General features: G+C 45.9%; 1 protein-coding gene across 1 annotated transcript; it reads left to right on the top strand.

Annotated features, from left to right (window-relative positions):
* The first annotated feature begins 1781 nt into the window (after positions 1–1781).
* OSBP (oxysterol binding protein) lies at positions 1782–27780 on the top strand. The gene is made up of 14 exons (XM_035124381.3): positions 1782–2464; positions 12660–12868; positions 16139–16389; positions 19551–19749; positions 19956–20058; positions 21292–21346; positions 21899–22033; positions 22260–22505; positions 22770–22890; positions 23339–23442; positions 23669–23764; positions 24103–24281; positions 24937–25157; positions 25803–27780. The coding sequence occupies exons 1-14, from the start codon at positions 2115–2117 to the stop codon at positions 25943–25945; spliced, it is 2412 nt and encodes an 803-aa protein (XP_034980272.1). The 5' UTR covers positions 1782–2114; the 3' UTR covers positions 25946–27780.

Raw genomic sequence — 27780 nt, 5'->3', positions numbered from 1 at the left:
TATGCTTAATTGTACTCAGGTACAGCTGTCTGTGTCAGGGCTGGGGAACCTTTGCCACCTCCAGATGTTGCTGAACTACAACTCCCAACAGCCTCAGCAAGCATGGCCAATGGCCAGGGATGATGAGCTGTAGCTTAACATCTGGAAAACCAGAGCTTTTTTTCAGCCAGAGCTCAGCTCTAGTATCTCTCAGGTGGGTGCCATTGCCATTCTAAAAGAACAAGAGAGAAGTTCATGGTGAGCTCCAGCACCACTTTTGCTAGAAAAATAGCACTGTGGAGAGCCAAATGTTTCCTACCCCTAGTCTATATAAAGGTTTTTTTCTGCTGGGGGCTGCAGATTTCCCTTGGGAGAAATCTGAGAGCTAGAGTGGTCAGAATACCCTTTCTCCCCCCCTCCCTTCTCCTGTACCATTCTCTTCTGCCTTCAGGTTTTTCTCTTTGCCATCTGCATGAAATTAGGCCTTGCTCTAAGACTAGTTATATGTAGACAATGCTAGCTTTCATATTGCCCCATTAGTGTGTTTCAGTTTGTGTTCTTGGCTACCTTTAACAAAAAACACGATTTAAACATTTCTTGAGCTGCTTCTAAATGTTATGTTGCTAGGTGAGGATTAAGATACTGCCATTTTACTGTGAGGGGCAACAGTTACCTAAGCTTAAGGGAAACCAGCCCTTTTCCACAACATGTCAGCCAGCTCTTGCAGCAAAGAACAAATGAAATTGCTATTTAAGATTAACAAGGTTGGATTTAAAATGGTTTTTCTTGTAAGAAATTCAGGTGCAGGTTTATTAATAGTGGTAGGGCAACAATGGCCGTAAGAAAAATACATTAGAACAATTTTTTATTACTGCATTTATATGTTGCCTTTCTGTGTGCACTTGAGGTGGTAACAATTTGAAATAACTTAAATAATAAAATGGAAAGATGGAGCAACCTAGCAGTTTCTCTCTCTCGAGGTTTGGGTAATCTATTCAGGAGGAACAAAATAAAATAAAAAAATCCTTCTAGTAGCACCTTAGAGACCAACTAAGTTTGCCATTGGTATTAGCTTTCATGTGCATGCACACTTCTTCAGATATTCAGGAGGAGAAAGTGCAGCAATTGCCACCGCCAGCTTAAGAGTTCACCACACTGGCCATTTCAATACTGTCACCCAGTTTGGAACAATCCGATTGGAACGCTTCACAATCTGTTTTACCACCCTGAATAATTTGATGTCTTAAGCAAACGTGGTTATCCCTAACTATATTGTGTAAAAAGCACCAACCTCAAGAGATCCTTGTGCCTCCCACTTTCCTTTACCAAGAACTCACAATTTTATTCCTACTGATCCATAGGGGAGCTGGTCCTGTTAGCCCAGGACTAACAATGCCAGCAGGATTATCCCCATAAGGTATACATTTTTGCAGCCACATATTTGAGCTCCTACGTAAGCCAATTTTTGGAGGAATAAGACCTAAATACATTGGCTTGAAAGTTAAGTTCTTAAGACCGAGCTGGCAGACAATTTGGGGCCAGAACCTTAAGTGAGGCTGCAATCTTATGCTCGCCCCTGGAACTCGGTAGACCTGTGTCCTGGTAAACAGGCACAGGATTGGGCTGCAAGGGTGCAAATGGCATTGGGTCTGGAGCTCTGGCTCGTCTTCACAGGCGCCCATTACCGTTGGCTCTCAAATGTCATTCGCCATCTAACCACAGAGCTCCCGTTCCACGATGACGTCAGAGATAGCGTCTTTGCAACGCCCCTCTCCATGAGCTGCTTACTGGCTTTTACCTGCAAAGGACAAGAGAAGAAGCCAATAGGGAGCTGCGATAAAGAAACCTATTAGGAAGCGAACGACGACGCCTCACCGGCCAATGTAGCGACAAGCCACGCCCCCTGGACATATTTGGACCAGTAGCAGCCGCGGAGGCGGTGCCAAGTGGGACTCCGGCCCCTGGAGTGGGCGTCGCTGCTAATGGGGAGGGTTGGGTGACGGCGCGACGCGCATCGTTTGGGGGGAGGGAGAAGCCAAGAAGGAGGGAGGCGCTCAGCCTCCGGCGGTTCCTGGTCTCTCGTTGGCCGAGGCAGTTCGGGGCTCGCGAAGGCGGCGGCGGTGCTGCGCGGTGCCATGTCGGAGTTACGAGCGGCGGGACCCGGCCCAGCGACGACGCCTGGCGGAGCGGGCGGCCCCATCGCCTCCGTCCCAGGAGCGACCTGTGGGCCCGGCCCAGCGCCCCCACTACCCTCTCCCGGGCCCGGTGGCGGGCCTGGCGGCGGAGGAGGCACCCTGGGCCCTGGGGGACCGGCCCCAGGGGGGGTGACAGGCACTCCAGGGGGGAGCTCTGCTTCCGCTTCCGGGTCCACCAGCTCCACTTCCGGGTCAGCCCGCGAGGGCTGGCTTTTCAAATGGACCAATTACATCAAAGGGTATCAGCGGCGCTGGTTCGTGCTGAGCAACGGGCTCCTGAGCTACTACAGGTGAGGCCACGCCCCGTCTGCCGGCCCTGGCCAGAGTGACCGGCCACGCCCCTTTCCTGCTCTTGTCACGCCCAGGGCGCCTGTGACCCTCTTTCCCTTTGGCCGGCCTGCATCTGGCTGGGCATTCCTCCCCCTGGCCAGGCCTGCGTGGCAGGAGCAGCAGCAGGAGGCTCCTCTGTGTGGAGCAGCCGCTTCCCTGCCACGTGGCATGAGGGTGTCATGGCTTAGCCAGGTCTTGAGGAGCATCAGGGGGACTTCCACACCTCTGAGTCTCCCCTCAGCGATTCTACCTTACATTCCTACCCCCACCTCAGACACGCATGCTATGTACTGCATTCTGACGTGAAGATGAGGGTGGTAATAGCAGCATTATTTCCCCCTTCTCCACACCTGCGACATTCTGCAGCTTTCTCCTTCCCTTGATGCCAGCCAGCAGAAAAGCCAAATGTGTTGTAAGACACCCTCCTCCTCCGCATCCTTGGCAGCATCGCTGGGCCACATCTTTTTGATTTTCCGTTGCAGCTAATGGCATGGGCAACACACAGTCTTAGAGATGCGTCCTCTGTGATGTGTTTTGGTGTACAGTACTTGATACAGTACTTACAAAACAAATGCAAAGATTGTAGGCCTGTTGGTATGCTGATGAAGGTCACAAGCCAGTTTTCCAAAAGATCTGTGTTCTGGGTGTGGCAGGTGTGGCAAAGGTAACTCTGTCATAGGCAGTGTTAGCTGTGGTGTCATGTAAGCTAGGAATAGAAATAGCTTTTCTGAAATCACTGCTTCTAACATTCCTTGGTTAGGAGAGAAATTCTTCCCAGCGGGTTAGAAGCTGGACATAAACTTTATTTGCCCTATGTATCCTTCCCTTGTTAGGATTGAGAGCTATGTTCAAATTCCTGTTTGGCTGTGAAGCTCAACAAGTAGTCTGGGGCAAGTAACTAACCCTCAGCTCAATCTACCTCATTGTGAAGAGAATTAGGATAACTCAAGGCACCCCCAAACTCGGTCCTCCAGATGTTTTGGGACTACAATTCCCATCATCCTTGACCACTGGTCCTGTGAGCTAGGGATGATTGGAGTTCTAGTCCCAAAACATCTGGAGGGCCGAGTTTGGGGATTCCTGCTGTACTCCATAAAGGAAGGTTGTGTTTCAAATGTAACAAAACCAAACAATGAGGCCGTTTACTTTTGACAAAACCTACCTTGAGTTACTTAAACTGTGGGTTCCCAAACCATCCGTGCTTCAAAACCTCTCTTCAAATGATTCAGTTTCTTCATGAGTCTTCTGCAAATGCAGAAACAAATACTTAGCATTATATGTTGCCTGTCTGCCTAAGCAACCATTCATAGCTTTCTGTGCAGTGTTGTATGTCTGCACCACTATTGTGTTTTCACATAAATGTTACTCCATATCACTGATGAATACTAAAGCCCCAGCAGTTTTCACCTACTTTCTTCCAAACTGTATGTGCATTCCTATTCTGGCTAGCTCTGCATGTTAAGTGAACATAGGTATATTTGTGAATTAGACAAATCACTTCAAACAATTGTAGCCCAGCTGGTGCCAAACATACTGCTCTGCTTTCCTTTGGACCACAGCAGTGAGGCTAAGAGGAGGGTTTTGTTGTCTGGGCAGCTGAGGACCTCCATACATACTGCCCAGGCTTGCACCTGTTGTGCTTACTTCAACTAATTGTATTCCACTCACAAAACAGGAGGATTGTCAAGCAGCATATCAAACAGAACTTCTGGAGAAAAACTATTATTCCAGCTACCTTACTACAGTAATCAAAAGTACCGTATATTGAAACTAACTTAATGGAATGCCTCTGAGATTTTTAGGGAGAGAGCTCAGGTTCTCATTTTTGCCTCTACTTTGCTTGTCAGCTGTGTTATTTCCTAAAGAGAAGGGAAATCTAAGTAGTGGGAGGGTGAATGGAGATATGGAATAATGAGAAGTTCTTCTGGAATCTGGTCTCCCAATCTTATGTATGTTTGCTCTCATTATAGTCAATGACACTTGCATCCAAGGATAGCAGCCCTAATCCAGGGGTGGAGAACTAGATTTGGCCAATGCGCCCGATTGTTATTTTCCACACCTCTTCTGGGTCAAGGTTGACAGGTGGGTGGAGCATAATCCAGTGTCCTGTAATAATTAGCTGTGCAGCAGGTGTTGCCTTACTGTGCCATATGCATCTTTCCTTCTCTGTTGATGTTCTTTCGCATTGCTGTTAAGTCTGGAGTGTGAATGAGGCTCCTTGAACATCTTTCCCCTTGCACATTTTTGTGGGGCCTCTGTTAACTTGACATTTTGAACTAAAAGTATGCATTTTCAGAGACCCTGAAGGTGCAGTAGTAAAGGGAATAAAGAGTGTGGTCAAATAGTAATAAGGAGTCTTGTGGCACCTTAAAAGCAACAGATTTATTGTTGCTTAAGGTTTCCTAATCCTATCTAAAAATTCGTAAGTAGAAAAAATCCTATTTAAAAATCCTATCTAAACCGCATCCAAGATCCGCATCCGTATCCACTGTATATATACGACCTACTACCAAGAGGGACAGAAACCCCTTCATTTGTGGCCAGCATGAAATGCAGCAGGTTAGTGAAGGAGCATTTCCTTCTTCCACCTACCTGTGCACTTACCTGCATGGAAGTCCTTGTTGCAAAATGCAAGGATGTAATAAATCCATTAGTCTTTAAGTAGCCGCAAGATTTTGATGTGTATGTTACAGCGGTCTAATATGGTGGTGACCAGTTTGACAGCAAAAGAGCCCTTTTTCACTAGTGGGTTTCAGGAAAGATTATTCTCCCAAGTTTAGGAAAATGCTTGTTTTTCACTCATAACTAGCTAAGAGCCGATTTGAACTGTGTTCTCATTCACTCATAGACTGTCTACTCATTCACCCAAGAAATCTTGTCCTCTGACCTTGCAATTTATTTCATTGTCCTCTTCAACCAGTGGCATCTTGTTGGTTGATCTGCTCTGATGCACACTTAGAGTTTATGGCTTTTCTGGGTGCCATTAGCTTATCTGTTCTGGTATCACATAGTAGGTCATAAATGCCTTTAGACCAGGCAGCTGAGGAACATCAGAAAGCCGCCCATAATTAGAAATCTGAAGCTCAGAGCACCTAAAAATGGAGAAGAAAAATCCAACTACTTTGGATTTTGAGTAGACCCAAGATTTCAATGGGTCTTTTCTTAAATATGACTACTATTTGATATTGCCAAATCATTTTTTTCCTTTTTAATATTTAATTTATAGTGTTTCTCTTTTAAAGCAACTGGATTTTAAAGAAAATCTTAACTGAATACAGAACTCACAACTTAACACACATTTAAATTGTGCACATGCAGGTTTATGCGATATATACATATATATACAGTCATACCTTGGTTTTTGAACATCCTAGTTCTCAAACATTTTGGCTCCCGAATGCCACAAACACAGAAGTGACTGTTCTGGTTTGCAAACTATTTTTGGAAGCCGAATGTCCGGCGCAGATTCCGTGACTTCCGATTGGCTGCAGGAGCTTCCTGCAGCCAATCAGATGCCACACTTTGGTTTCCGAATGTTTTGGACGTTGAACAGACTTCCAAAATGGATTCCTTTCGAGTTCTAATGTACGACTGTATATATAGTGGAGAAGGGCAGGTGTCTGGGGGAAAATACTGTCAATCCCACCCACCATTGAACCCCATGTGTTTTGACCATATGCGATTTTGGCTTTATGCACTATCCCCGGAACATGACCCCTTTGTAAGTTGAGGCGCCCGTATGAACAAGCAAGTGATTGCTTAAACATAAATCTCTAAAACTTCATCATGGCCATATATTAAGCCCTCTGATTTGCAGCTTGTTTTTCTATGCAAAAGTGAGGTCTATTAGCAAATTATTCAACATCAGAGATCAAGCAGTAAACATGATACATTGCAGTGTTTTCCTGTTGGTATTGAAGACCAGTTATCCAATGCATTAGGATCTAGGAAATGTCATCCTGTATAACACCACAAATATCCAGAACCTTTATGGGTTGGATTGTACTGTTTTGCACCCTCTCAACACCATGAGTCCTGTGGCATGTTCAGTTAAATGTTGATGTTTAGGGCTTTACTAAGGAAGCAGCATGGATATTATTTCTTTCTAATGCAGGGAGAAACACTGTTTTGTTCACTAGGTACCAGCTCTTGCTCCTGGAAAGTTCTGGACATCATTATAGCTCAACTGTATGCATGTTTATTTGGAAGGAAATCTCACTTGATTCAATGGGACCTGCTTCCAAATAAGCATGAGTAGGATTACAGCATTAAAACCCAAACCTATGTACAGTGGTACCTCAGTTTACGAACTTAATCTGTTCCTGAAATCCGTTCTTAAACCGAGGTGTGCTTTCCCTAATGAGGCCTCCTGCCACCAGTGCCCTTCCACTGTTCGGATTCCGTTCTTAGACAGAGGTAAAGTTCTCAAACCAAGACACTATTTCTGGTTTTGCAGAGTTTGTAAACCAAATTGTTCTTAAACTGGACTGTTCTTAAACAGAGGTGCCACTGTATGTCTGTTCAGAAGTAAGTGCCCATTGTGCTTAGTGGAATTTAATCTCAAGTAAATCTTCATAGAGATTGCAGCCTTTAGTCTTCAGGTAAGTGATCTGGCTTGTGAACAGAGACAGCCAAGCAGAAATCTTCTTTTCCCTCTGAACAGAGTTCTGCAGTGCAAAAGGCATGTTGGCTTCAGGATCAAAGGTTTTGGTCGATCCTAGGTTGTACAAAGGTTCTGTTTAGTTACTACCCAATAGATCAGTACACTTGCTTGTTCAGGAAATGCATACATTTAAAAATGGCAATACTGATTTAAATCAGTACAGTACAGCAAACTGAGGCTCTTATTCTTGATTAGTTAAATTGGATGTTATAGACTTTGGAATGGGGTCTTATTAGTTTTATTAGATCGATGGGGTGGTTTGGAAACCTGTAGGTGAAAAAGAAAAGATGGTGCTTTTTGCTTATATATGTGATGGTGTGACACATATATTGGGGTCTTGCAGTTAATATCCTATGCTTTTGCCAGGTTTGGGTTGTCCAGTGTTAATGGGCCATACATAACCTATTGTCACTTCCATGTTTAAGAAGGATTATGAGGGTGATGCTTTGGGTTCTGACTGATAGTAAATGGTTTATTATGCATATCTAATACAGTACATGGCCAGCTTTGTCTTCCTTTCTGTTGAGAATCGTATGCTCCTCAGAAACGTAAGAGTTAGTCTCTCACTTAGTAATAATAATAATAATAATAATAATAATAATAATAATAATAATAATAATAATAATAATTTATTACATATACTACGCCCATCCAGCCAGGCCTCCCCAGCCACTCTAATATCCAACAGGATATTAAAAACACAGTAAAATAGCAAACATTAAAAACTTCCCTAATCAGGGCTGCCTTCAGATGTCTTCTAAAAGTCAGATAGTAGTTTAATTCCATGACATCTGGTGGGAGGGCGTTCCACAGGGTGGGTGCCACTACCGAGAAGGCCCTCTGCCTGGTTCCCTGTAACCTCACATCTCGTAGTGAGGGAACCGCCAGAAGGCCCTCAGTGCTGGATCTCAGTGTTCGGGCAGAATGATGGGGGTGGAGATTCTCCTTCAGGTATACTGGGCCGAGGCACCTCTGCAATATGATTTGAGTTAGCTTTCACATTTTCCTGCAAAGGATTTTGAACTGCAGCTTTTTTGAGGGGGCCGAGGCCCTCATTGTTGAGGCTGAACACAGAGCTGGGCAGGAGCGATGTCAGGACGTTGCATCAGGCCCCCCAATGTACTTTGGAAGGTGGTGCCTCTGGACACAACTATAACTTCCAAGAACCCTTGGTTAGGAATTGTGATGGTTAAACCAATTTAAATTTGTAGTGGAAACATGTCCCTTTCCAGAGTTATTGTTACCCCAGATCCTGGCCTACTTTACATACAATTTCTCTCCGATGTGCCTATGACATATTTACTGATCAGTTTGAATGTATCACAACATCAGTTGTGCAGTGTTGTAGGCACAGGTAGTAGGGTGACCTTTATCTTTTTGCTATGAGTCTCATCTGCCCTCTCTATAAGAATGTGCTAATGAGGCACTAAGTCTCTTCTGGTGAGGTTTTGGTAAAGTACTTGCAGTAGCTATGTTCACTTGGACTATTTGTTGTGCTCTACTTATCTCCTGATCCCTATTTTGTGAGGATGGCAAGGAGAGAAACCTGTGGGCTTTAGCGATCCTAGAGGAAGGAATGTTTTGTACAAACATCCAAGGAAGACTAAAAGAGCAGTACTGTGGTACCTCGGGTTACGGATGCTTCAGGTTACAAACTCCGCTAACCAGGAAGTAGTTGCTCCAGGTAAAGAACTTTGCCCCAGGATAAGAACAGAAATTGCGCGGCAGCGGCAGCAGGAGGCCCCATTAGCGAAAGCACGCCTCAGGTTAAGAATGGACCTCTGGAATGAATTAAGTTCTTAACCCAAGGTACCACTTTATCCAGAAGCACTGGCTACTCTCGGGGAATGCCATGGGATTCTTGGTGCTGATATTTGGGGTCTGCTGCCTCCAGACAAACGTACTATGGGTTACTGTCTGCAGCCCCCCCCCTTATTAATTCCTCCATCAGTGTGTTGTCTACTCTGCTTGAATGACATCAAGCCTATATTGTTAGTGCAGGCCCTTCCTCCCCTCACACCAAATCTAGCCAATGGTATTAAAATCACCCTGTGCCACTTCTTTGGGGATTTGCCCCTGTGTAGACATGCTGGCTCTTAGCCAGCGAACATTTAATTTAAAGGCCTATATTTTGAGGGAGCCATGCCTTACTCAGGCAGAGATGGCTGACTTGTTAGCCACTCTCCCGTAGTTTGGTCTGTATTATTCATAAAGTAACTGGACTCTGGAGGATAAGAATAGCTGGCAACCCAGGCTCATATTTCCCCACTGGACTCAGCCTGCTGGAAGGAAGGAATGCAAAGTTACCCTCTGTCCAAGCTTTAGGAGGAAGCAGTAAACTTGGGGCCTCTGCGATGAAGCATTCTGGCAGTTTCTCTGTGCCAGCCCCAAGCAGGCTGTGTGTGTGCATTGTTGTTGCCTATGTGCTACTCAGCCTTGCAGTGGAAAGGAGATGGCTCTGCCTTGTACCAGGTCAATACATAGGGAACTTTGTTCTTGTCTTGGGCTGAGGGTGGGGAGGGATTTGGCGAGCCTTAAGGTAGGCGGAATGTATACTTAGTCATTTCTGCAAAACTGGGAGAGCTGTAAGCGCAGCCTTGGGCAGAGGGAACGCTGAGAAAATTGGGGACTGAAATGAATGGTGGCCTGGCTGTCTGGAGGCCTTTCGCATTCCGACTGCCTCATCCACACTGGGCTTCCATCCATGAGACTTCCTGGCAAGCTCTGGAATTCCCTGTAGGCCTGTGTCTTGAGGATATGTGATACACATATACTATATACAAATGTGCAAATGAATCGACTGGGTGGGTGGTAATCAACTTAACTTTTACTCTGAGTAGATCCCTTGAAATGAATTTCAGTGCATCTGCTCTGTTGAATAATATCTATAAAAGTAATAATGATATCTTTAATAATTGTACCTATAATAATATCCATAATAAATACATTACTGTTTTCCATTGTAGAGTGGCTCAAGTTCAATAGGTTACATGTAGACCCAGTATCAAACTTGGTTTTTCTGGATGCTTCTGCTAATTCTGTCTATCCCCTTCAGTCTGAGACAGTAATTCCTTCAGCCCAATATTTCATTTCATTGTTTGGTGTTGAGACAGATCTGTCCCTGTGTTTTGAGGGAGGGGGTAAAAATGCCCAATTCCTGGGCATTTGAAGGAATTGCAGACAATTTTTCTGTGTTCCGGAATTACCATTGCACTTTATCTAGAACACCCATTAGTGAATGAAACCATAATATAAATATTCATATGTTTGTGTGTGTGCATTGCGTTAATGAGCATGTAGACAAGAGTGTTGTAGCTTGGGAAGGACTGTGGTGCACAAACGCACACATGCACGCACGCACACCCTTATCTTGTGAATGTGCTTCTTGAGAATCCAGCATTTTCTCTGAGTTTAGGCGCATTAGTCTGCATCTAGTTCTGGCTTTAACGCCCCCAAACTGCTACAAGTCTGGCTGAGTCCCAATATTGAATGTAAAATCCCCCACCATCTGGCCTGTCCGCTCTGCGTGTGTGGCTGGGACGGCCAGCTTGCTGAAATTATCAGGACGCTCTGCAAAGTTCAAGAGATTGCCCTATTAATAGAAATGCCTGCCACTAGTGATCACAGTAACAGAGAGGGGACTTTTCACTTCCCTTCTGCCCCACTCAAGGGGGTCATCCCAGGCTGGGAATCACTTTACATATTTTGTAAAGTGGGTAAACAGCTTACATTTGGGTTGTGCAGTACTGCCAAGCATTTGAGAAAGTGAGTGTTAAATAACTTGCTCACTGACTTTCAGCACGACAGTTTAATGATTAGTCAACGCAAGTGACAGGGTGCCTACAACTTTGTGCAGACTGTATCTGGTTGCCATACATTGGACAGATGACAGTTTGGTTATACAGTGGTACCTTGGTTTTCAAACTTAATTCGTTTTGGAAGTCGGTTCCAAAACTAAAGTGTTCCAAAACCAAGGTGCACTTCCCATAGAAAGTAATGCAAAATGGATTAATCCGTTCCACACTTTGGAAAACAAACCCTAAAACAGCAATTTAACATGATTTTTACTATCTAACGAGACCATTGATCCATAAAATGAAAGCAATAAATAGTGTGCTGCAGTCACACACACAATCAATCAATCAATCAGTAGCTGAACTGGGTTCCACACAGGCACACACACATGAAAAGAAGAAGAGCCACAAAAGCAAAAACGCAAAACAAATAGCAAAAACAGACAGACCTCAGCGTAACACTCAAATGGAAGCATGGCACTCAAAACAGAGCACGTTTGACTTCCGAAAAAAGTTCACAAACCAGAACACTTACTTCCGGGTTTGCAGTGTTTGGGTTCCAAGTTGTTTGAGTAACAAGGTGTTTGAGAACCAAGGTACCACTGTATCATTTGGGGGAAACAGGGTAGGACTTGGAAACCCAGCTAATGTAGTCCAAAGCAGGAGGCGGCTCTGGACAAATAGCTCTCTGGTAAAACTGTTCCTGGACTTTAGTACCTCAGTCTGCACTTGATTTTCATGTTCCTCCATGGACCATGGATAAGTCCTACACGAAGAAAACGAATATGGCAGCAGGAAGGCTAGGTATCTAGATATGTAGATCATATGGCTGGAATCTTTCCCATGTCAATCACCTGTAGTATAATCCAGCCATGTTTTCATGCATGTTTGTTTTTATCTAGAAAGCCTCGTAAAGGAGTCAAACTAAGGTCTCCATAATCCATTTCCGCCATGGATTCATTAGCCAAGTTGGTAGTTGCTTTTCCATCCATAAAGTATTATTCACCTGCCTCACCAAAAGGAGTATTGGTCTTTGCTGCCCTTCTGGAAATTGCTGCCTCACCAGGTTGTCAAGAGAGCTAAAGCACATCCAAAACGTTTGCAAATCAAAACAGTGCTGCACAAAGGATAACTAGTGGTTGTGTGAAGTTTAGGGTGTGCCTGTATACTAGAGGTATGTTGAAAGGATCAGAAATGCAAGACAATAGAATTATTATTGGTAGTTGCACTAGACAGAAGAAGTTCTGCTACTATCGCAGTCCACTTAAGTTCCCAGCCAATCCCCTTCCTGTCCTCATTTTTTTCATTTTTTTAAAAAATTCCTGCCTGCACATTTCTGCCCCCTCCCCTCTAGCTGACTTCCATTGTTCCAAGAACTAGACATCTGCCCTTTTATTATTTGAATCTCACGGCATCAGGTGGCTCCCATTCTGCAATCTGCAGACCACTACCTACATGTGGGAATAGCAGCAGACAGTTTACACACCAATCAGGGAAACAGTGGTGTTTCTTCCTTGTAGCTGTTAACCCATCATTTCCTATTGCCCTGGAGAGGACAGATACATAGGACTCTCACTTTCTCCCTGTTCCCAAATGTGGTGCCCTTGTCTCATTATTCTGCGTCTTGAGGTTTAGACCTCTGAAGCTTGTGCTTCTTCATGCCCTGGTGACCGCCCTCCTACTTTGTCCTTCCGGCAGATCGAAGGCAGAGATGCGACACACCTGTCGTGGAACCATCAACCTGGCGACGGCTAACATCACAGTGGAGGACTCCTGCAACTTCATCATTTCCAACGGAGGGGCACAGACCTACCACCTGAAGGCCAACTCAGAGGTTGAGAGGCAGCGCTGGGTCACAGCTCTAGAGCTGGCCAAGGCCAAAGCTGTCAAGATGCTGGCAGAATCAGGTAAAGGGTGTGTTCAGGGCAGTGCAGATGAAGCAGGAGTGGGTGTGGGTGAGCACTGAGAAACTCGGAGAGCTTATTGTGGAGGGAGACACCCAGGAAAATCAATATGACAAATGGAGAAATGAGATCTTCTGAGCAGATTTGGTGTTGGCTAATGGCACTGGGGCAAACAGGAAGTAGCTGAGGCTTCTGTTCTCATCCTACTCTGCTTGTTTGTTTGTGATTTTGGGCTACCCTTGGTAGGTAGCCTCACCTGTGAAATGCATATAGGCCAAAATACCTGCAGAGAACAATTCCTAGTCTATTCTAGGCCATGGGGTTAACATGAGGGCACATCTCTTCCAGTTTGTCCTGTTCCATCCTATTTAGAGCTCCAGCTCCTTGGGGCAAGGTTTTCTGCCAAACACTAAATGTTTGTTACTCATACAAATTGTTCGGTGTCCTTTGCCTTGTGCGTGTAACATACCAAAGAAACAGGCCACTTGGGGCCATTGTGGTTTATAGCATGAGGCCTCTAGAAAATGTGGCTATATTTTTAAGCATCAGGCTTTTCAGAATGGTTCGCTTTCTGTTTCCCAAACCAAAAGTGCATTTTAGCAGTCAGTACCAAATCTGCTTTGCACATTACCCAATCAGCTGAGCCTCAGATTATAATCTGATGGCTCCTGAGCTAAAGCATCTGTCAGTAGCTGGTGTATCTGATTAGGTAAAAAGCAAGGCCCAATGTCCATTTTTGTATTGAATAAATCATGCATTGAAGGAGTTGCGGTCCCTCAACTCCTGGGTCCCCCCCATCTGGTGTCTCAAACGTGTTTGTCTCTTCTCCGTAGGACATATTTGCTCTTTGTAGAAGGGGAAAGAAGTGGAAATTTTTGCCACCAGCTACCAATGGGCGGGTTGTTTTATTTTCATAGAATTCTAAAGAAAAAGAAGCGGTATCTGGCAGCTTTACCAGAAAGAATTTCTTCAGTGTTTTCAAAACAAAATGTCCTTTGCCCAGTAACATGAGATTGTGTTGTGCCTTAGGCATCAGAGTTGCAAATATTAGTCCTGTTGAATTTTCAGTATCCCGGTCCCCCATCCCCTTTTAAACCTAAAGCTAAAGAAATAAGGGTGGGGGGGGAGAGGCATTTATTTGTGTGCATCGTCATTATCCACAGCATGAGGTTTCAAGCTCATGGTACTGAAACTCTGACTCCCAAATGTTAATACCTGCTCGCTCGCTCTCGCTCGCTCTGTTTGCGTGTCTATCTAATTTATCTGCTATGTTGACACTCAAAATGTTGCCATCTAGATACTGTGCTCTCATGTACTCTTCCCCTCAGCGACTTCATGCCTCATTGTTGAATAGTATTTCTCTTGATTGATTGCAGCAGACATTCCCCCATCCGATTGGATAGTTTTTTGTAAGTTCCTTATCATTCTACTTTGGGACTCATTATTTGTTGGTAGTGACGAAGCACAAGAGCGAGCCAACCATATGTGTATGTGTTTTAATCACTAGAATGTAAGGGCTGTCTTGCTGAGATGGACCAAAAGTCCATCTAGTTCTTCATTTTAAGAACAGCCTGCCATATGCCTCTGAAAGTTCACAAACAGGACTCATTATTTGTTGGTAGTGACGAAGCACAAGAGCGAGCCAACCATATGTGTATGTGTTTTAATCACTAGAATGTAAGGGCTGTCTTGCTGAGATGGACCAAAAGTCCATCTAGTTCTTCATTTTAAGAACAGCCTGCCATATGCCTCTGAAAGTTCACAAACAGGGCATGAAAAGTGATGGTCTTCCTCCAATGTACCCCCGCCCAAAAAGAGAGAGAGAGATGAGTCTTCTGTTGTTTTTCTCCAACATCTTGCTACTGAGCATGCGAGTTCCAACAAGTATCATTGCTAATAATACCTAAAAGAAAACATTCTAAATTCATTTTGTCCGATCATTTTCAAAGAAAAACAAGGGGCCATTTTTTATTTAATGGGACCCAGGTGGCGCTGTGGGCTAAACCACGGAGCCTAGGGCTTGCTGATCAGAAGGTCAGCGGTTCGAATCCCTGTGACGGGGTGAGCTCCCGTTGCTTAGTCCCAGCTCCTGCCAACCTAGCAGTTCGAAAGCACATCAAAATGCAAGTAGATAAATAGGAACCGCTATAGCGGGAAGGTAAACGGCGTTTCCATGTGCTGCTCTGGTTTGCCAGAAGCGGCTTTGTCATGCTGGCCACATGACCTGGAAGCTATACACTGGCTCCCTCGGCCAATAATGCGAGATGAGCGCGCAACCCCAGAGTCGGTCACGACTGGACCTAATGGTCAGGGGTCCCTTTACCTTTACCTTTTTACGGTGTTTGAATTCCATATGTTAACTACTTCAAGAGACACAGCTACTTTTCTTTCGTCTGTCTTGAACTTACCACCAATCGGTTTCACAGGGTAACCTTGAGTTCTGGTATTGCAAGAGAAAGACCTATACCCACACACTCGCCAGAGCATTCCTAACATTATAAACCCACTGTTGGAGGGCGGAAAGTTACACAAGAGATTGGGCTGCAAACAGTGTAAGACTTTCCAGAGAAATGGCATGATATAGCAGGGTGGAGAAATGTGTTTAAACATCACAACTCTATAAGTAGATTCATGGCTTGCAATAAGGAGGTGTTGCATACAGTTCGCGTAAGATACTTGGTTCTGTCAGTATATTTCTCACTTCTGCTTTAAGGAGCACAGATAGTAAAATCAGACCCTAAGTAGTAACCTACTTTTCAGAGGTTCCCAATGATCTTTACCCTTTGAATATTTATACTGTCTTTATTGCTCCCAATTAGCTTTGGGATTATTGTTTTTTATTATTGCAAGTTTGATTTCTCCTTTGATTCCACTGTTTTGTCTATATACTCAGAAAAGGATAAAAACAACGACAACCCATCAACCCTGAAATTAATAATATATGTAGTACCACAGTTTACACCTTAGTTCCTTGCTAAAATGGAGGGGTGGGATTAGAAATCCTGTCCTTTGCTTCAACAAACCATTGAACTGGCAAGAGAGATTTCCCTGTTAGCTACCTGTAGCCCCAACATTGGCCAGTATCTTCACTGGACTATGGGAAGGGATCACATTATGGTGGTGGGGGGGGGGGGGTGGGAGAGGAAACAGGCTCCCTTTAGTCCCCTGGAGATAGGCACCAGTGCTGAGAATAAAGGAGGACCTGGAAATGCCTCTGCTCCTGGGGTGAGCCTTGCCTTGAAGGTGTTAACAGCTGCAGCCTTTTCCCCACAGACGAGTCGGGTGATGAAGAATCAGTGTCTCAGACGGACAAGACGGAACTGCAGAACACCCTACGCACCCTCTCTAGCAAGGTGGAGGATCTCAGCACCTGCAACGACCTGATTGCCAAGCACGGGACGGCCTTGCAGCGCTCGCTCAGCGAACTGGAGACCCTCAAGCTGCCGGCCGAGAGCAATGAGAAGATCAAGCAGGTCAACGAGCGCGCCACCCTCTTCCGCATCACGTCCAATGCCATGATCAATGTAAGTGTGCTGCTGCCAGACGCTCTGGCCCTGAGCCGGCTGGCAGGAAGGGGGCCGCTGGGTGCGTCCCAGACCATTGGCTCTGCAGGCTTTAATCATAGCCACCGCAGCATTTCCCTCTTTTGAGAAGGGAGATAGGATCCGGTGGGTTTTGGATTTATAAGCCATCTGTGACATCACCCATTTTAGCAAAATATATAAGCCTCTGCTCGTCCTGAATCCCCTGCAGGTAGTTAGTTGGCTGTGCTTTCTTAGCCCAGTGTGGCCACGCTGTGGCCAGTCGAAAGAATTGCATTAAAGACATGACTCAACCTGAGCTATAAGAAAAGGACGTGATGGGAATTGTAATCCATAAACAGTACATCAAATTAGATTTTTAAAATCGCGGAGCAAACCAGAAAGGAGAAGTGTAGAGATAAAGCCTTCAGAACAATTAAGGGCTGAGGGCCATAGGATGGTGAGATTTTGTGGACTTGATCACCAGGACCCATGGCAGCACAGATGTAGTTTTGTTGGAGGTTGCCATCAGGCCAGCCTTTGAGGACTTTGCAAGGGGGTTATTATTATTATTATTTTAAATATTTTAAATATTATTTATTAGTTGTTGTTTTTTGCCACCAAAACTCAATGTAACAAAGTATTTTAAGCAAACACATTCATGCATTAAACCAGCATTTTTTAAAAGTCTTTTTAATATTCTAGTCTTTAAACAAACTAAATTAAAATATCTCACCCATGCAAAAAAGGCATAGGTCTGACAAAAAAGGAATGTTTTTGCCTACTGCCTAAAGATACATAATGAAGGTGCCAGGTGAGCCTCCCTGGGGAGAGCATTCCACAAGCAAGGAGCCACCACTGAAAAGGCCCATTTTTGTGTTGCTGCCTTCCGGACCTCCTGCAGAGGGGGCACATGAAGAACCTCCTCAGATGACAATTGCAGGGTCTGGGTTCATTCTGAGCTACAATCCTGTGCGCACTTCTGTGAGGGAGAGCTCAGCTGAGCACAGTGGAACAAACAGCTACGTGCAGTTGCACTTTGTGTAGTATTGTTCTTGATCCTTAAACTTAACTTGCTCCTCTCTCCAGTTTCCAGTAGTTACCAGTTCACTTGAGCAAAGTACCATCTTATGTCTCACAGTATCAAAGCTGAGAGCGTCCTCCTGGTAAATCCCAGTCTACTGTTGCTCCTAGAACTCTGTACTTTGGGATGACTTTAATGCAGTTGAGACTATTTCAGACGGGTTTCTCTTTGGACTCAACTCTGGTAGTTGCCAGTATTGCTTGCATGCCTTCCGCATCCCATGTTCCTGGGATTTACATAAGTGTGAACCTCCCATCTTTGCAGGTCAACCATTGTGTGGTTCAAGTGTCAGGGAAGGAGTTCTGTTTTGACTAGGGCATGGTACAACCCTGGGGCAAACAGTAAACTGTAAAGCAAGAGATTTATGCAAACACTCCAGAAATGTGAAGAAGACCTCTAAATTGTCTCAAGTTCTGTAGGTCATTCCTAGAAAAGCTATAGCTTGTTCTGCACAGGCAAGTAGATGCTATCATTGGTGTTTTTGAAGCAACTGGCGAACTGTAACAATGAAGCTGACCAGTAGGTGAAGCCCTCCCTTAAAGTGGGAACATGACAGCCCTAGACATATGTCAACAAGAATTACCAACTAGCAGAATTGTTTACTAGCCAGCTAAGAAGCTAGTGGGCTATGCTTCCTTGCTGGGTATATACCAGGATCTGAACAATCCATCCTTTCTCCACCAGCCCACTTACTGGTTTGCATGGAATTCTGTGCACTTCCTTGCCAGTGTGGAATTCCTGGTTGCCTACGGCTACCAGACGTTGTTAAATATAAACCTGGAATACACTTCTTTGAAGATGGAATGACATCATAATAGTTTTAAACAGGAATTTTACTACCATAGACAGTTTTATACCACAAAAGCCTAACAATGTGGATAAAAACCTCTAGGTTGTGTTCAAAAGGAAGTCAAAAAGAAGACAAGACCTGTTTTGTATATATTTAGGAGCAAAGGATTACTTGGTCTGAAAGTCTTATCTTTCTTTGACCAACATTAATGCCATATTTACACGAATCTAATGTGCAATTGAATCTAATGGCGCACCTCAGTTTTCAAAACCTGAATGAAACAAGAAAGTATTTGCTGGCGAATGTAAAAGCACCATGAAATCTAAAGCACACCCTAATTTCCACTACATAATTGGCACATTCAAGTAAATACAGTTTCGTACATGTCTGTCATTACAGGCTAATTTCCTAGCATTCTTTTATTTTGCCTTTTTAAGTGTGTGTTTTTCCACAAAACCTTCTGGATTGATACTAAATTACATCATTTTATCCCAAATGCTCAAACTAAAACAGTCCGCTTAAAGTCTCTGAGTTTAGAGCAGAGCCTGGGAAGATTTCCCCACTTTTGACCCTTCCTTGCCCCCTGTATACAGACCACAGTCTCAGCTTTCCTGCCCCTAAGTACTGGTTGTTGAAGTCTCCCTCCTTCCTTCCTTTTTATTGTGTAACTACTGCTCCATTTTGCACTTAGTACAAATTAATCAACTAGGGGTAACATTTAAGCAGCTTCTGTTTAATTGATGAAGGTCCAGGAGTCACATTTTCAGTATTTTGTGATTTGCCCAGATTTATTCGCTGGTGGTGTATTTGCAGCCTTTTGCATGGAATATTTGGTTGGGCTTCTAGAAGACGAGTGTCCCTGCCCATGTCTGTCTGAGCATCTCTGTTCAGTGAGTGTCCATGGTGAAGTTGCTAGGAGACTGGTGAATGCTTATTGGGTCTCCGAGTGGGAGGGGCAGTTAAGAGCAAAGTGTCCTGAAAGGGGACCTGTCCCCAGCAGTTCCTGTTAACCCACAAGAGGACCCATTTACTTACCACTTTAAGAGCTGGGGCAGCAAGAGGTGCTGCAGTGCAGTTTGATCGGGGCCAGCCCTACAATGCTACAGAGCAAAGTGATCTCCTGGTGGCACCATGGGGGGGATGGTATGAAGGCAGGAGTTGGCGTTTGACTAGCACAGCAAGACGAGAAGTGTTGGCCTCACAGTTGGAGTGACATTTGGGCCAGCCGAGTGTCCGGGGCCCATACAGACCGGAGTGGTGAGTGCCGCCTCGCTTTGGTGCTCCCCACAGGCTTGCCGAGACTTCCTGATGTTGGCCCAGACGCACAGCAAGAAGTGGCAGAAGTCCCTTCAATATGAGCGAGACCAGCGCATCCGTCTAGAGGAGACCCTGGAGCAGCTGGCAAAGCAGCACAACCACCTGGAAAGGGCCTTCCGTGGAGCAACAGTTCTACAAGCCAATGCCCCTGGCAGCATGGATTCTTCCAAAGGTAGGAATCGAGGGCCTTGGCTTCCATCTCTTCTATCAGCCAAGCTCTAGCTCTTCTGCTAGTCTCCATTGCCTTTTCTTTTGTTGGTTTCCTACTCACAATCGCTTCTATTGTGGGACGCTTGCCCCGAAGTCCCAAAGTATTTGGAATCAAGTACTAGTAACTGAAACCAAGAAAGAGAACATCAGCATGTGTTCCTCTTACAGATCGATGTTGCCCATCAAAGGGAGATATGAGTGATGAAGACGACGATAACGAGTTCTTTGATGCTCCTGAGATCATCACCATGCCTGAAAGCATGGGCCATAAGTGAGTGATGCCCCTCTCCCATTCAGCAGACAGCTTAGCACCCATCAGCCTTTGGCACTGCAAACTTGTGAATTTACGGAGGTGTTTCCCTCACCTTTGATGCTTTCCCACTTCCATAGCCTGTGTCATCATAGCTTAGAGGGGGACAAACTGCCTGGGTGAAATTCAACATACCAAAGCAGGTTCTGTGTGTTCCTCCCCTGTTAAGTGTGTTTTATAGAACTGGGACATCTTGCTCCTCAGCCTTCAAAGGAGAGGAAGAGAGAATGGAGAGGATGAAGGAAAAGGTGGAGAGGAAATCTCTTGAATATAAAATAAAAGTGATTAGTCCACCTAAGCCAATGCTGTCCACTCTTACTGACATCTCCCTGAGATATTCAGGATCCAGATTACTTCGTGCAGGGATGTCTAACTTGTGACCCTACAGATGTTTCTGGACTACAACTCACATCATTCCTGGCCATTGGCCATGCCGGCTGGGGCTGATGGGAGTCCAGCAACATTGGCGGGGCACAGGTTAGTTGCCACTGACTTAGTGCTTTAAAGGTCCAGACTAGCACTTCAAATTGCACCCAAGGACAGCTAAGACAACATTGTTTTCCAGAGTGGGTGAAACATGATCAGACAAGCTTACATTGTCAGCAATTAGGCAGCTGTACTCCATGCCAGCTTAAGTTTCTGGAACACATTATTGCAAGAATTTAGTTGGGTATGGATGCTAGTGACTTCAGGTTCAAGCAAGCAGTGCATAGCTTCAAAGGGGAGAGAAGTGGAAAGAGTAGATTTCTGTCACACACCCAAACAACGTGTACAGCTGTCACTAGACAACAGTCTCATGCTTCATTCATGCTTCTAGGTTATTTAGATGTAAGAGCATACAGTTGCTGTGATTTCCGCCCCCCCCCCTAATTGCAGGTTAAATTAGTAAAGGGACAGGATAGTAATGAGGAAAGTAGAACAGGAGACCTGGCAAATCAGTACACTGCACTGACTTCTTGAAAGTAGTCCATGGGCACCTTTAGGTAATTTTATTTTGCCTTTTAACTTAATAAATAAAGATAGATCAGTAGATCAGTGGCCCTGGTTTTACTTGCTGTTCAACTCTGACAAACTAGATACTCTGTTTGGTGTTTGGCAGCACTGTTCTCTGGGCATGTTTTTATCCTGATAGCACATTATTTCAACTGGAACATCCTAGTTTTCTCATGGTATGTCTTTCTGTAATTCCTTTAGACGAACAGGAAGCAACATCAGTGGTGCTAGCAGTGAAATCAGCCTCGATGAGCAGGTAGTCCATGTTTTTGCTCTGAGGGGGATGGGCCAGGGAAACAATATTTTTCACCAGATGCTGTTGGGACCCTGCAGAGGGAGATAGCTGGAACAAGTGGGTCCTTCCCAAGCTTCTGGAGTACCTCAGCAGTGTATCCCCTAAATGAGCCACAGTCTGCATGGACAATGGGATGCAGAGCACCACCTGGAGGGTTGATGGGCCTCTTTAGTCCTTCTCCTGTAAGCCTACAAGTGCTTAATATACTTTGAGGCATACTTTGTGATGGAGCTTATTGAAGGCTTGGAAAAGCAGGGGTAATGTTGGCTGCAGGATCTGCCTTCTTCCACGTTTCTGTCCATTTGAGACAGGTCTTACTGCACTGAGCTTAGCGATTCTGGGCATGGCTAAGAACCTCTTTCTGCATAGATTAAGGTGCTCTTGGAAGAAGTTGTTTACTTTGCCCCAAGGCTTATAGTTCAATTGGGAACCTCTTTAACAAGACTGTATAGAATTCACTGTCCAGCTTATGCCTTCCCACCTGTCTTCACTAGTCTCCTTTCTCTCCCAAAGTATAAACACCAGTTTATGGAAGACACCAAGAAGGAGAAGAGAACCCGAATTCCTCACAAACCAAATTACAGCCTGAACTTGTGGAGCATCATGAAGAACTGTATTGGCAAGGAGCTCTCCAAGATTCCCATGCCAGTGAGTCCCCTTAAGTCTAGCTTGAGTAGTAAGATCTGGGGCTTGCTGTCCCATGGCCTATGGGGGAAAAGGGTGGGAAGCCACGACACTATAACCCAACAAGCTCTGTGAAATGAGACTCTGTATGAACCTGGAGTGTGCTTGCTGCATCTAGGTTTGCCTTGCATACCGGTACTTCTGCCCCTGAGTGGCTGCCCTGCTTAACACCTGCTGCTTCTTCCTCCAGGTGAACTTCAATGAGCCCTTATCTATGCTGCAGCGCCTCACAGAGGACCTGGAATACCACGAGCTGTTGGACCGGGCAGCCAAGTGTGAAAGCTCCCTGGAGCAGCTCTGCTATGTGGCTGCATTTACCGTATCGTCTTACTCCACCACAGTCTTCCGCACCAGCAAGCCATTCAACCCTCTCTTAGGGGAAACCTTTGAGCTAGACCGGCTGGAGGAGAACGGCTACCGTTCCATCTGTGAGCAGGTGACGAGCAGGGCACATCCCTTGTCTGACTCTGAGCTGGAATACTTGATTGATTCCAGATGCATGGAAGATACATTTCAGTCTTAAGCAAATTAAGTTCTGTTGTGTTTCAGCGGCACTTACTTTCAAGTCAGTGTGCTCAGGGTCCAAGACAATATCTGTTGGGGGTGTCTGCTGTCAGCTCTTCCTGCTTCTACATATTCCTGGTGACTCGCCTGCTGAATACACTCTTCTTCCTTAACTTCTCTCTGTCCTGCCCTCTAGGTGAGCCACCATCCTCCAGCTGCTGCCCATCATGCTGATTCCAAGCACGGCTGGACCCTTCGTCAGGAGATTAAAATCACCAGCAAGTTCCGTGGCAAATACCTCTCAATTATGCCCCTTGGTGAGTCTTTGCCTCGAGGTGCCTGCTGTTTTAAAGGGACAAGGAAAGCTAATGGTGCCCATTGACAGACGGAATTCCATCTGTGCTTCCCATCTTTTACCAAAGTCCAGGGTCTCCGGCCTGGAGTCAGGCTATCTGGAGACATAGCTGGTCCACTTACGATGGGTTGTCTCATATGCACAGCACCTTTTAAGGCCTTCATTAGCACATTCACCCTTGCTGTGTGCCCCTCAGGGCTATTAAGAACACATGCATAGCTTGGGTGCTCATCAAATGGGCATTTGTGGAGAATGGGGCAATCAGGTCATCCTTAGCTGAGCAGGGGTTGGTACCCAGATTGACCAGAGCTGAGTCAAAATGCTGTTGCCCACTAGACTTGACGTATTTTTCATCCTGGCAAGGATTCTGCACCAATGCAAAATCATCCTAAGCGCATTCTTATTTCTAGGTACCATCCACTGTATCTTCCATGCATCTGGCAATCACTACACATGGAAAAAGGTCACCACCACAGTGCACAACATCATAGTCGGCAAATTATGGATAGACCAGGTGAGTTAAAAGTGGGGGAGGGGGGACTGTGAAGGCAGCATTGCAGCCCAAAGTGTGCTTGGAGCATCATTCTGATAGCCAGGACTTCAGAGGTCCATTTTCCATATTTCCCATAGAGTTGCTACTCTTTGATGATCTGCTCAGCTGTTACAGAACCATTTTAGTGAACTGCATAAATGATCCCGAACCTGCTTGACTTCATTCCTCCCTTTTTTTTCCTTTCCAGTCTGGTGAGATTGAAATTCTGAACCATAAGACTAGTGAGAAGTGTATTCTCAAGTTTGTTCCATATAGCTACTTTTCAAGAGATGTGGCCAGAAAGGTAAGAGATGTTGTACTCAGAGCATTTTACCATGGGGGTGGCAAGAACAGTGTCAGCCCCTCTACAACAGAGAGAGGTGAAAGGCCTGTTTAGTGGTAGGAGGGGCCTTTTACATAAGATGAAGGGTCACATGGACATCAGTGACCTCGGCAGCTAAGCCACCACCTCTAGAGAACGTTCTCTGAATATTGTAGCTGCACTCTGGAGTCCTAGCAGACCAGCTCTTGAGAACAGCTCTGGTTGCTTTTCAGCTTCTTTGTTAGCCTAGGGGAATTCTGATGCCTAGGTGGGTTTGTACGTAACTTTGCTGGACCTCCTTGAACTCCTTTCTATGGCAGGTTACTGGAGAGGTGTTAGATCCCTCAGGAAAAGTGCACTTTGTGTTGCTGGGCACCTGGGACGAGAAGATGGACTGTTTCAGGGTGACAACCAGTTTGGAGAACGGTGGCGACAGCCGGCAGAGAGCGCACGAAGCAGAGGACAGCAGGGTCATGCTGTGGAAGAGGAACCCACTCCCGTGAGTAAGGGAGGTAGCCTGGCTCCTCGCATGAGGAGCTGGTGCACAGCCATGCTCTCCTTCACGTAGCCAATAGGACTATTGTCTCAACTGGCTTTTGTGGATGGCAGAAGATGGTTGTGGTTGTCGCTTTTAGAGCGTGCCTTTGTAATCAGCAACAAGTACTGCTTTGTGTACCGTGTGTGTTCCTCCCAAGGAAAAGTGAGTTGAGACCTGTCTAAATTATGGCAAAAGTGTGCAGGTCTTGTGGGGTGCGGGAAATACGCTTTCTGCTAGTCATGGGCTAAAGAATGGAGGACACTGAAGCTCCTGGAAACCCAGCCTCACCTTTCCTCCCTTATCCATCAGGCATTGTCCACACATGCAAGCCTATTTTAAGAGGAAATGGAAACAGTCCTCCAGGTTGCAGACTTCTGTGTTTGTGTGGCGTAGTCACAGGAAATACACAGCCTTGGGTACAAGTAATACTGACCCTTTGAAAAGGAGTTGGTGACCTAGGGTCTTAGATAATGTGTGCATATCTTTCCTGCCGCCCTAAGAGGAAGATTAAGCTCGCTTTCTACACCAGAACTTAGGCTGCAGTGCAACTCGGAGCCTTTCTGCCATCTGAATTTGTTCTCTCTCTCCCTCTCCCCGCCCCCTTTCCTTGGTGCAGGAAGAACGCTGAGAACATGTACTATTTCTCTGAGCTGGCTTTGACGCTCAATGCCCCAGAAAGTGGCACTGCTCCCACGGACAGCAGGCTTCGGCCTGACCAGCGGCTCATGGAGAACGGGCGCTGGGATGAAGCCAACGCAGAGAAGCAGCGCCTGGAGGAGAAGCAGCGCATCTCCCGCAAAAAACGTGAAGCTGAGGCCGTGAAGGCGACAGAGGACGGTAAGAGCTTGCCCCACTTGCCCCTGCACTGATTTTTAAAAGGCAACGGGAACATATGAAGCAGCCTAAGTACAGTGAGGTGGCTGGTCCTCCTAGTCGAGTCTTGTTTGTTCTGGACTGGCAATGCCTCTCCAGCATATTGGGCAGAGTGGATGTTGCTGGCCCCGCTTCCTATAATCCTTTTTAGCTGGAAGTGCCTGGGATTGAGCCTGGGGTCTTGCATTGCAAAGCAGTTATCTATGATTGTAATTATTTATTGGGATTCTTGCCAGCCCTTTTGCATGAGGTCCCGGGGAGGGGGAGGGGTGTACAGCCAGGTAAAAAAACACAATGTTAAAATCAGTTAAAACAGTTTGGAATCAAAAGAGCTGGTGCTGCTCTGTGGAGAGGGAATTCCACAGTTTAGGGGTTGCCGCAGAAAAGGCCCTTTCCTGGGCTGCCACACCTTGCCTTCCAAACTTCCAAGGGCAGAGGACATACCAAGAGTTGCTCCATCACTGAACTATGGCCCCTCGCTAAGGGAAAAGCATAGCGCTGACTTTCCAGCAGAAATGTCAGCCATATGCCGTTTGTTGTTGTTAACCTGGCAATTCACACCCTCTCTCTCTCTTTCTCCTCTGCTGCCCCTTCCTTCCTCCCCTGCAGGAACTCCTTATGATCCCTACAAAGCATTGTGGTTTGAGCGGAAGAAGGATCCTGACACTAAGGAGGTGTCCCATGTGTACAGGGGAGGCTACTGGGAGAGCAAAGACAAACAGGACTGGAGCATGTGCCCTGACATCTTCTGAGCTGGAAGCAGCAGGACTATTAACGAGGATGGAGGGGAAAGAAGAGGGTAGTGGAAGAAGGATGGAGGGGGAGCGGCTGATCATGTGACTTCCTGCCTAGTGCTTTCCTCACCGAATCTGTCTGTCTTAACCAATCACTTGTTTTGAATCAATCACCCAAAGCAGAATCCAGCAGTGGTGATTGGCTGGGTTGCCTTAGCTGATTGAAGCTGAAGTTGGTGTCTGGATTCCTGGATGGCTGGGGACAAGTAGAAATAGAGGACTGTGCCCTCGCGTTTCCCCACCAAAAAGAGAGCATTGCTCTGCTCGCAGCCCCCCACGTTTGGGGAGGAAGAGGGGGAGCAACACCGTGCTTACATGGATTGCCCTCCCTTTCTACTTCCAGATAGGGGCCCGTAGTCAAGACCTTGAATGTATGCACCAAGAGAATAGCTGGGGAAGATACAGGGACCTTTTGACCATAAGGGTTGCTCTCTTTTTCCTCCTTCCCAAGCCCTACCTACAGGAGAAGTTTCCGAAACATTGGGTGGGCAGGAGGAGGATGGGTGGATGCCAGCTCTCTCCAGGAGCCACTGTCTCTCTCTGTTCACACAGGTAGCAAAGCAACTAATTGTGCCCTAGAGAAGCGGGCGCAGGGTGGTGGCAGTGGGTGGGTGCAGGTAGCTCTGGTTTCAGCGGAACCCGCCTTTGTGACATCACCAGCTGTTCATACGATGGTAGGAAATAAAACTTACTTGTTCTCCCTTCCCCATAGCAGGCTTCAGATTTTCCCCACATACACTTGGGTGGAAAGCGGCAATGCAGGACACAGCCTCCCCTCTGCCTAAAGCAACCTCTGGCTTGATGCGCACCTGTTTATATGTATATTATATATATGGAGAGAGAGAGAGAGAGAGAGAGAGAGAGAAAGAGATATAATTTTTGTTCTGTTTTTTCCCCTCCTGTACCTCCTATCCTGCAGACCCCATTTTATAACACTTGCCCCCAGCTGTCCCTCTCCACTGCCACAGGATCCAGGGAGACGCTCTGCAGAAAGCGTGACAGTCAACAATGGCTTGCCTTGCCTTCTTTAAAATAAAATTTTAAAAACACTATCTGATGCAGAGCTGGAGCTCACTGGCATCAGGCTCCTCACTGTGCAGGCACAAGCCAGGTGTCCATGGATTCCGCTGTGAAATCAGGAGGCTGCAAGGACTCCCCAAACTGGCCTTGGGACAGTTCCGCTCTCAGCTGCCAAAGCTGGATCTTAAGGTTGACAGAGGTGCTGCCGCTGTGTTGAAGTGGACAAGGGCACAGAGGCTGCCCTAGCCAAGCCAACGCTCTGGGGGTGGGTGGGGGGTTGTATGTGTGGACTATAAGGCAGCCCCTGCCCTTGGCTAAGGATCACACAATGAGGTGCCTTCCTTCTGTGTTTCCTATCCTCGTTTTTTTCTTTTTCTTTTCTGTGTTTTTCTTTCAACTTCCAAACTTAAGCCACCGAAGGGGTGAGGTGGCGGCATTCCTGTCCAGGAATGCTTGTGGGTGGGATGGAGTCACCTTGCTGGCAGGTAGAGATGAGGCCGTGAACCCTGCCGTCCCCAGCAGCAAAGGACAGTGCTGCTCAGTGGGAAGGAAAGGGGCTTTGGGTGGGGTCTCTGCGCTGTTTGCTGCTCAGTCCCTGTCTAAAGCCTGTTCTCTGCAGCTTGTAGAGGCTGACACATCCTTGCATAGGATATTGGCAGGCGTTAAGAGAGAGAATATTCCTGCAATTCTATTTTTGGAATTTTTTTTTTTTTGCCTTACTGTCTTTTTTCCAAGAAAACTAAATTAAATAATAAAACCTGAAATATCCAAGA

The sequence above is a fragment of the Zootoca vivipara genome, chromosome 1, assembly GCF_965207765.1.
Source record: "Zootoca vivipara chromosome 1, rZooViv2.hap1.1, whole genome shotgun sequence".
Classification (NCBI taxonomy): domain Eukaryota; kingdom Metazoa; phylum Chordata; class Lepidosauria; order Squamata; family Lacertidae; genus Zootoca; species Zootoca vivipara.
Note: the sequence above shows the minus strand (reverse complement) of the source record. Positions and strands in the feature narration are given on the sequence as shown.

Coding starts and splice junctions, on each gene's coding strand:
- OSBP (XM_035124381.3), top strand. CDS start 2,115: ATGTCGGAGTTACGAGCGGCGGGACCCGGCCCAGCGACGACGCCTGGC. Junction 20,059..21,291: donor CCTGAAAGCATGGGCCATAA/GTGAGTGATGCC, acceptor TAATTCCTTTAG/ACGAACAGGAAGCAACATCA. Junction 25,158..25,802: donor CGTGAAGGCGACAGAGGACG/GTAAGAGCTTGC, acceptor CCTCCCCTGCAG/GAACTCCTTATGATCCCTAC.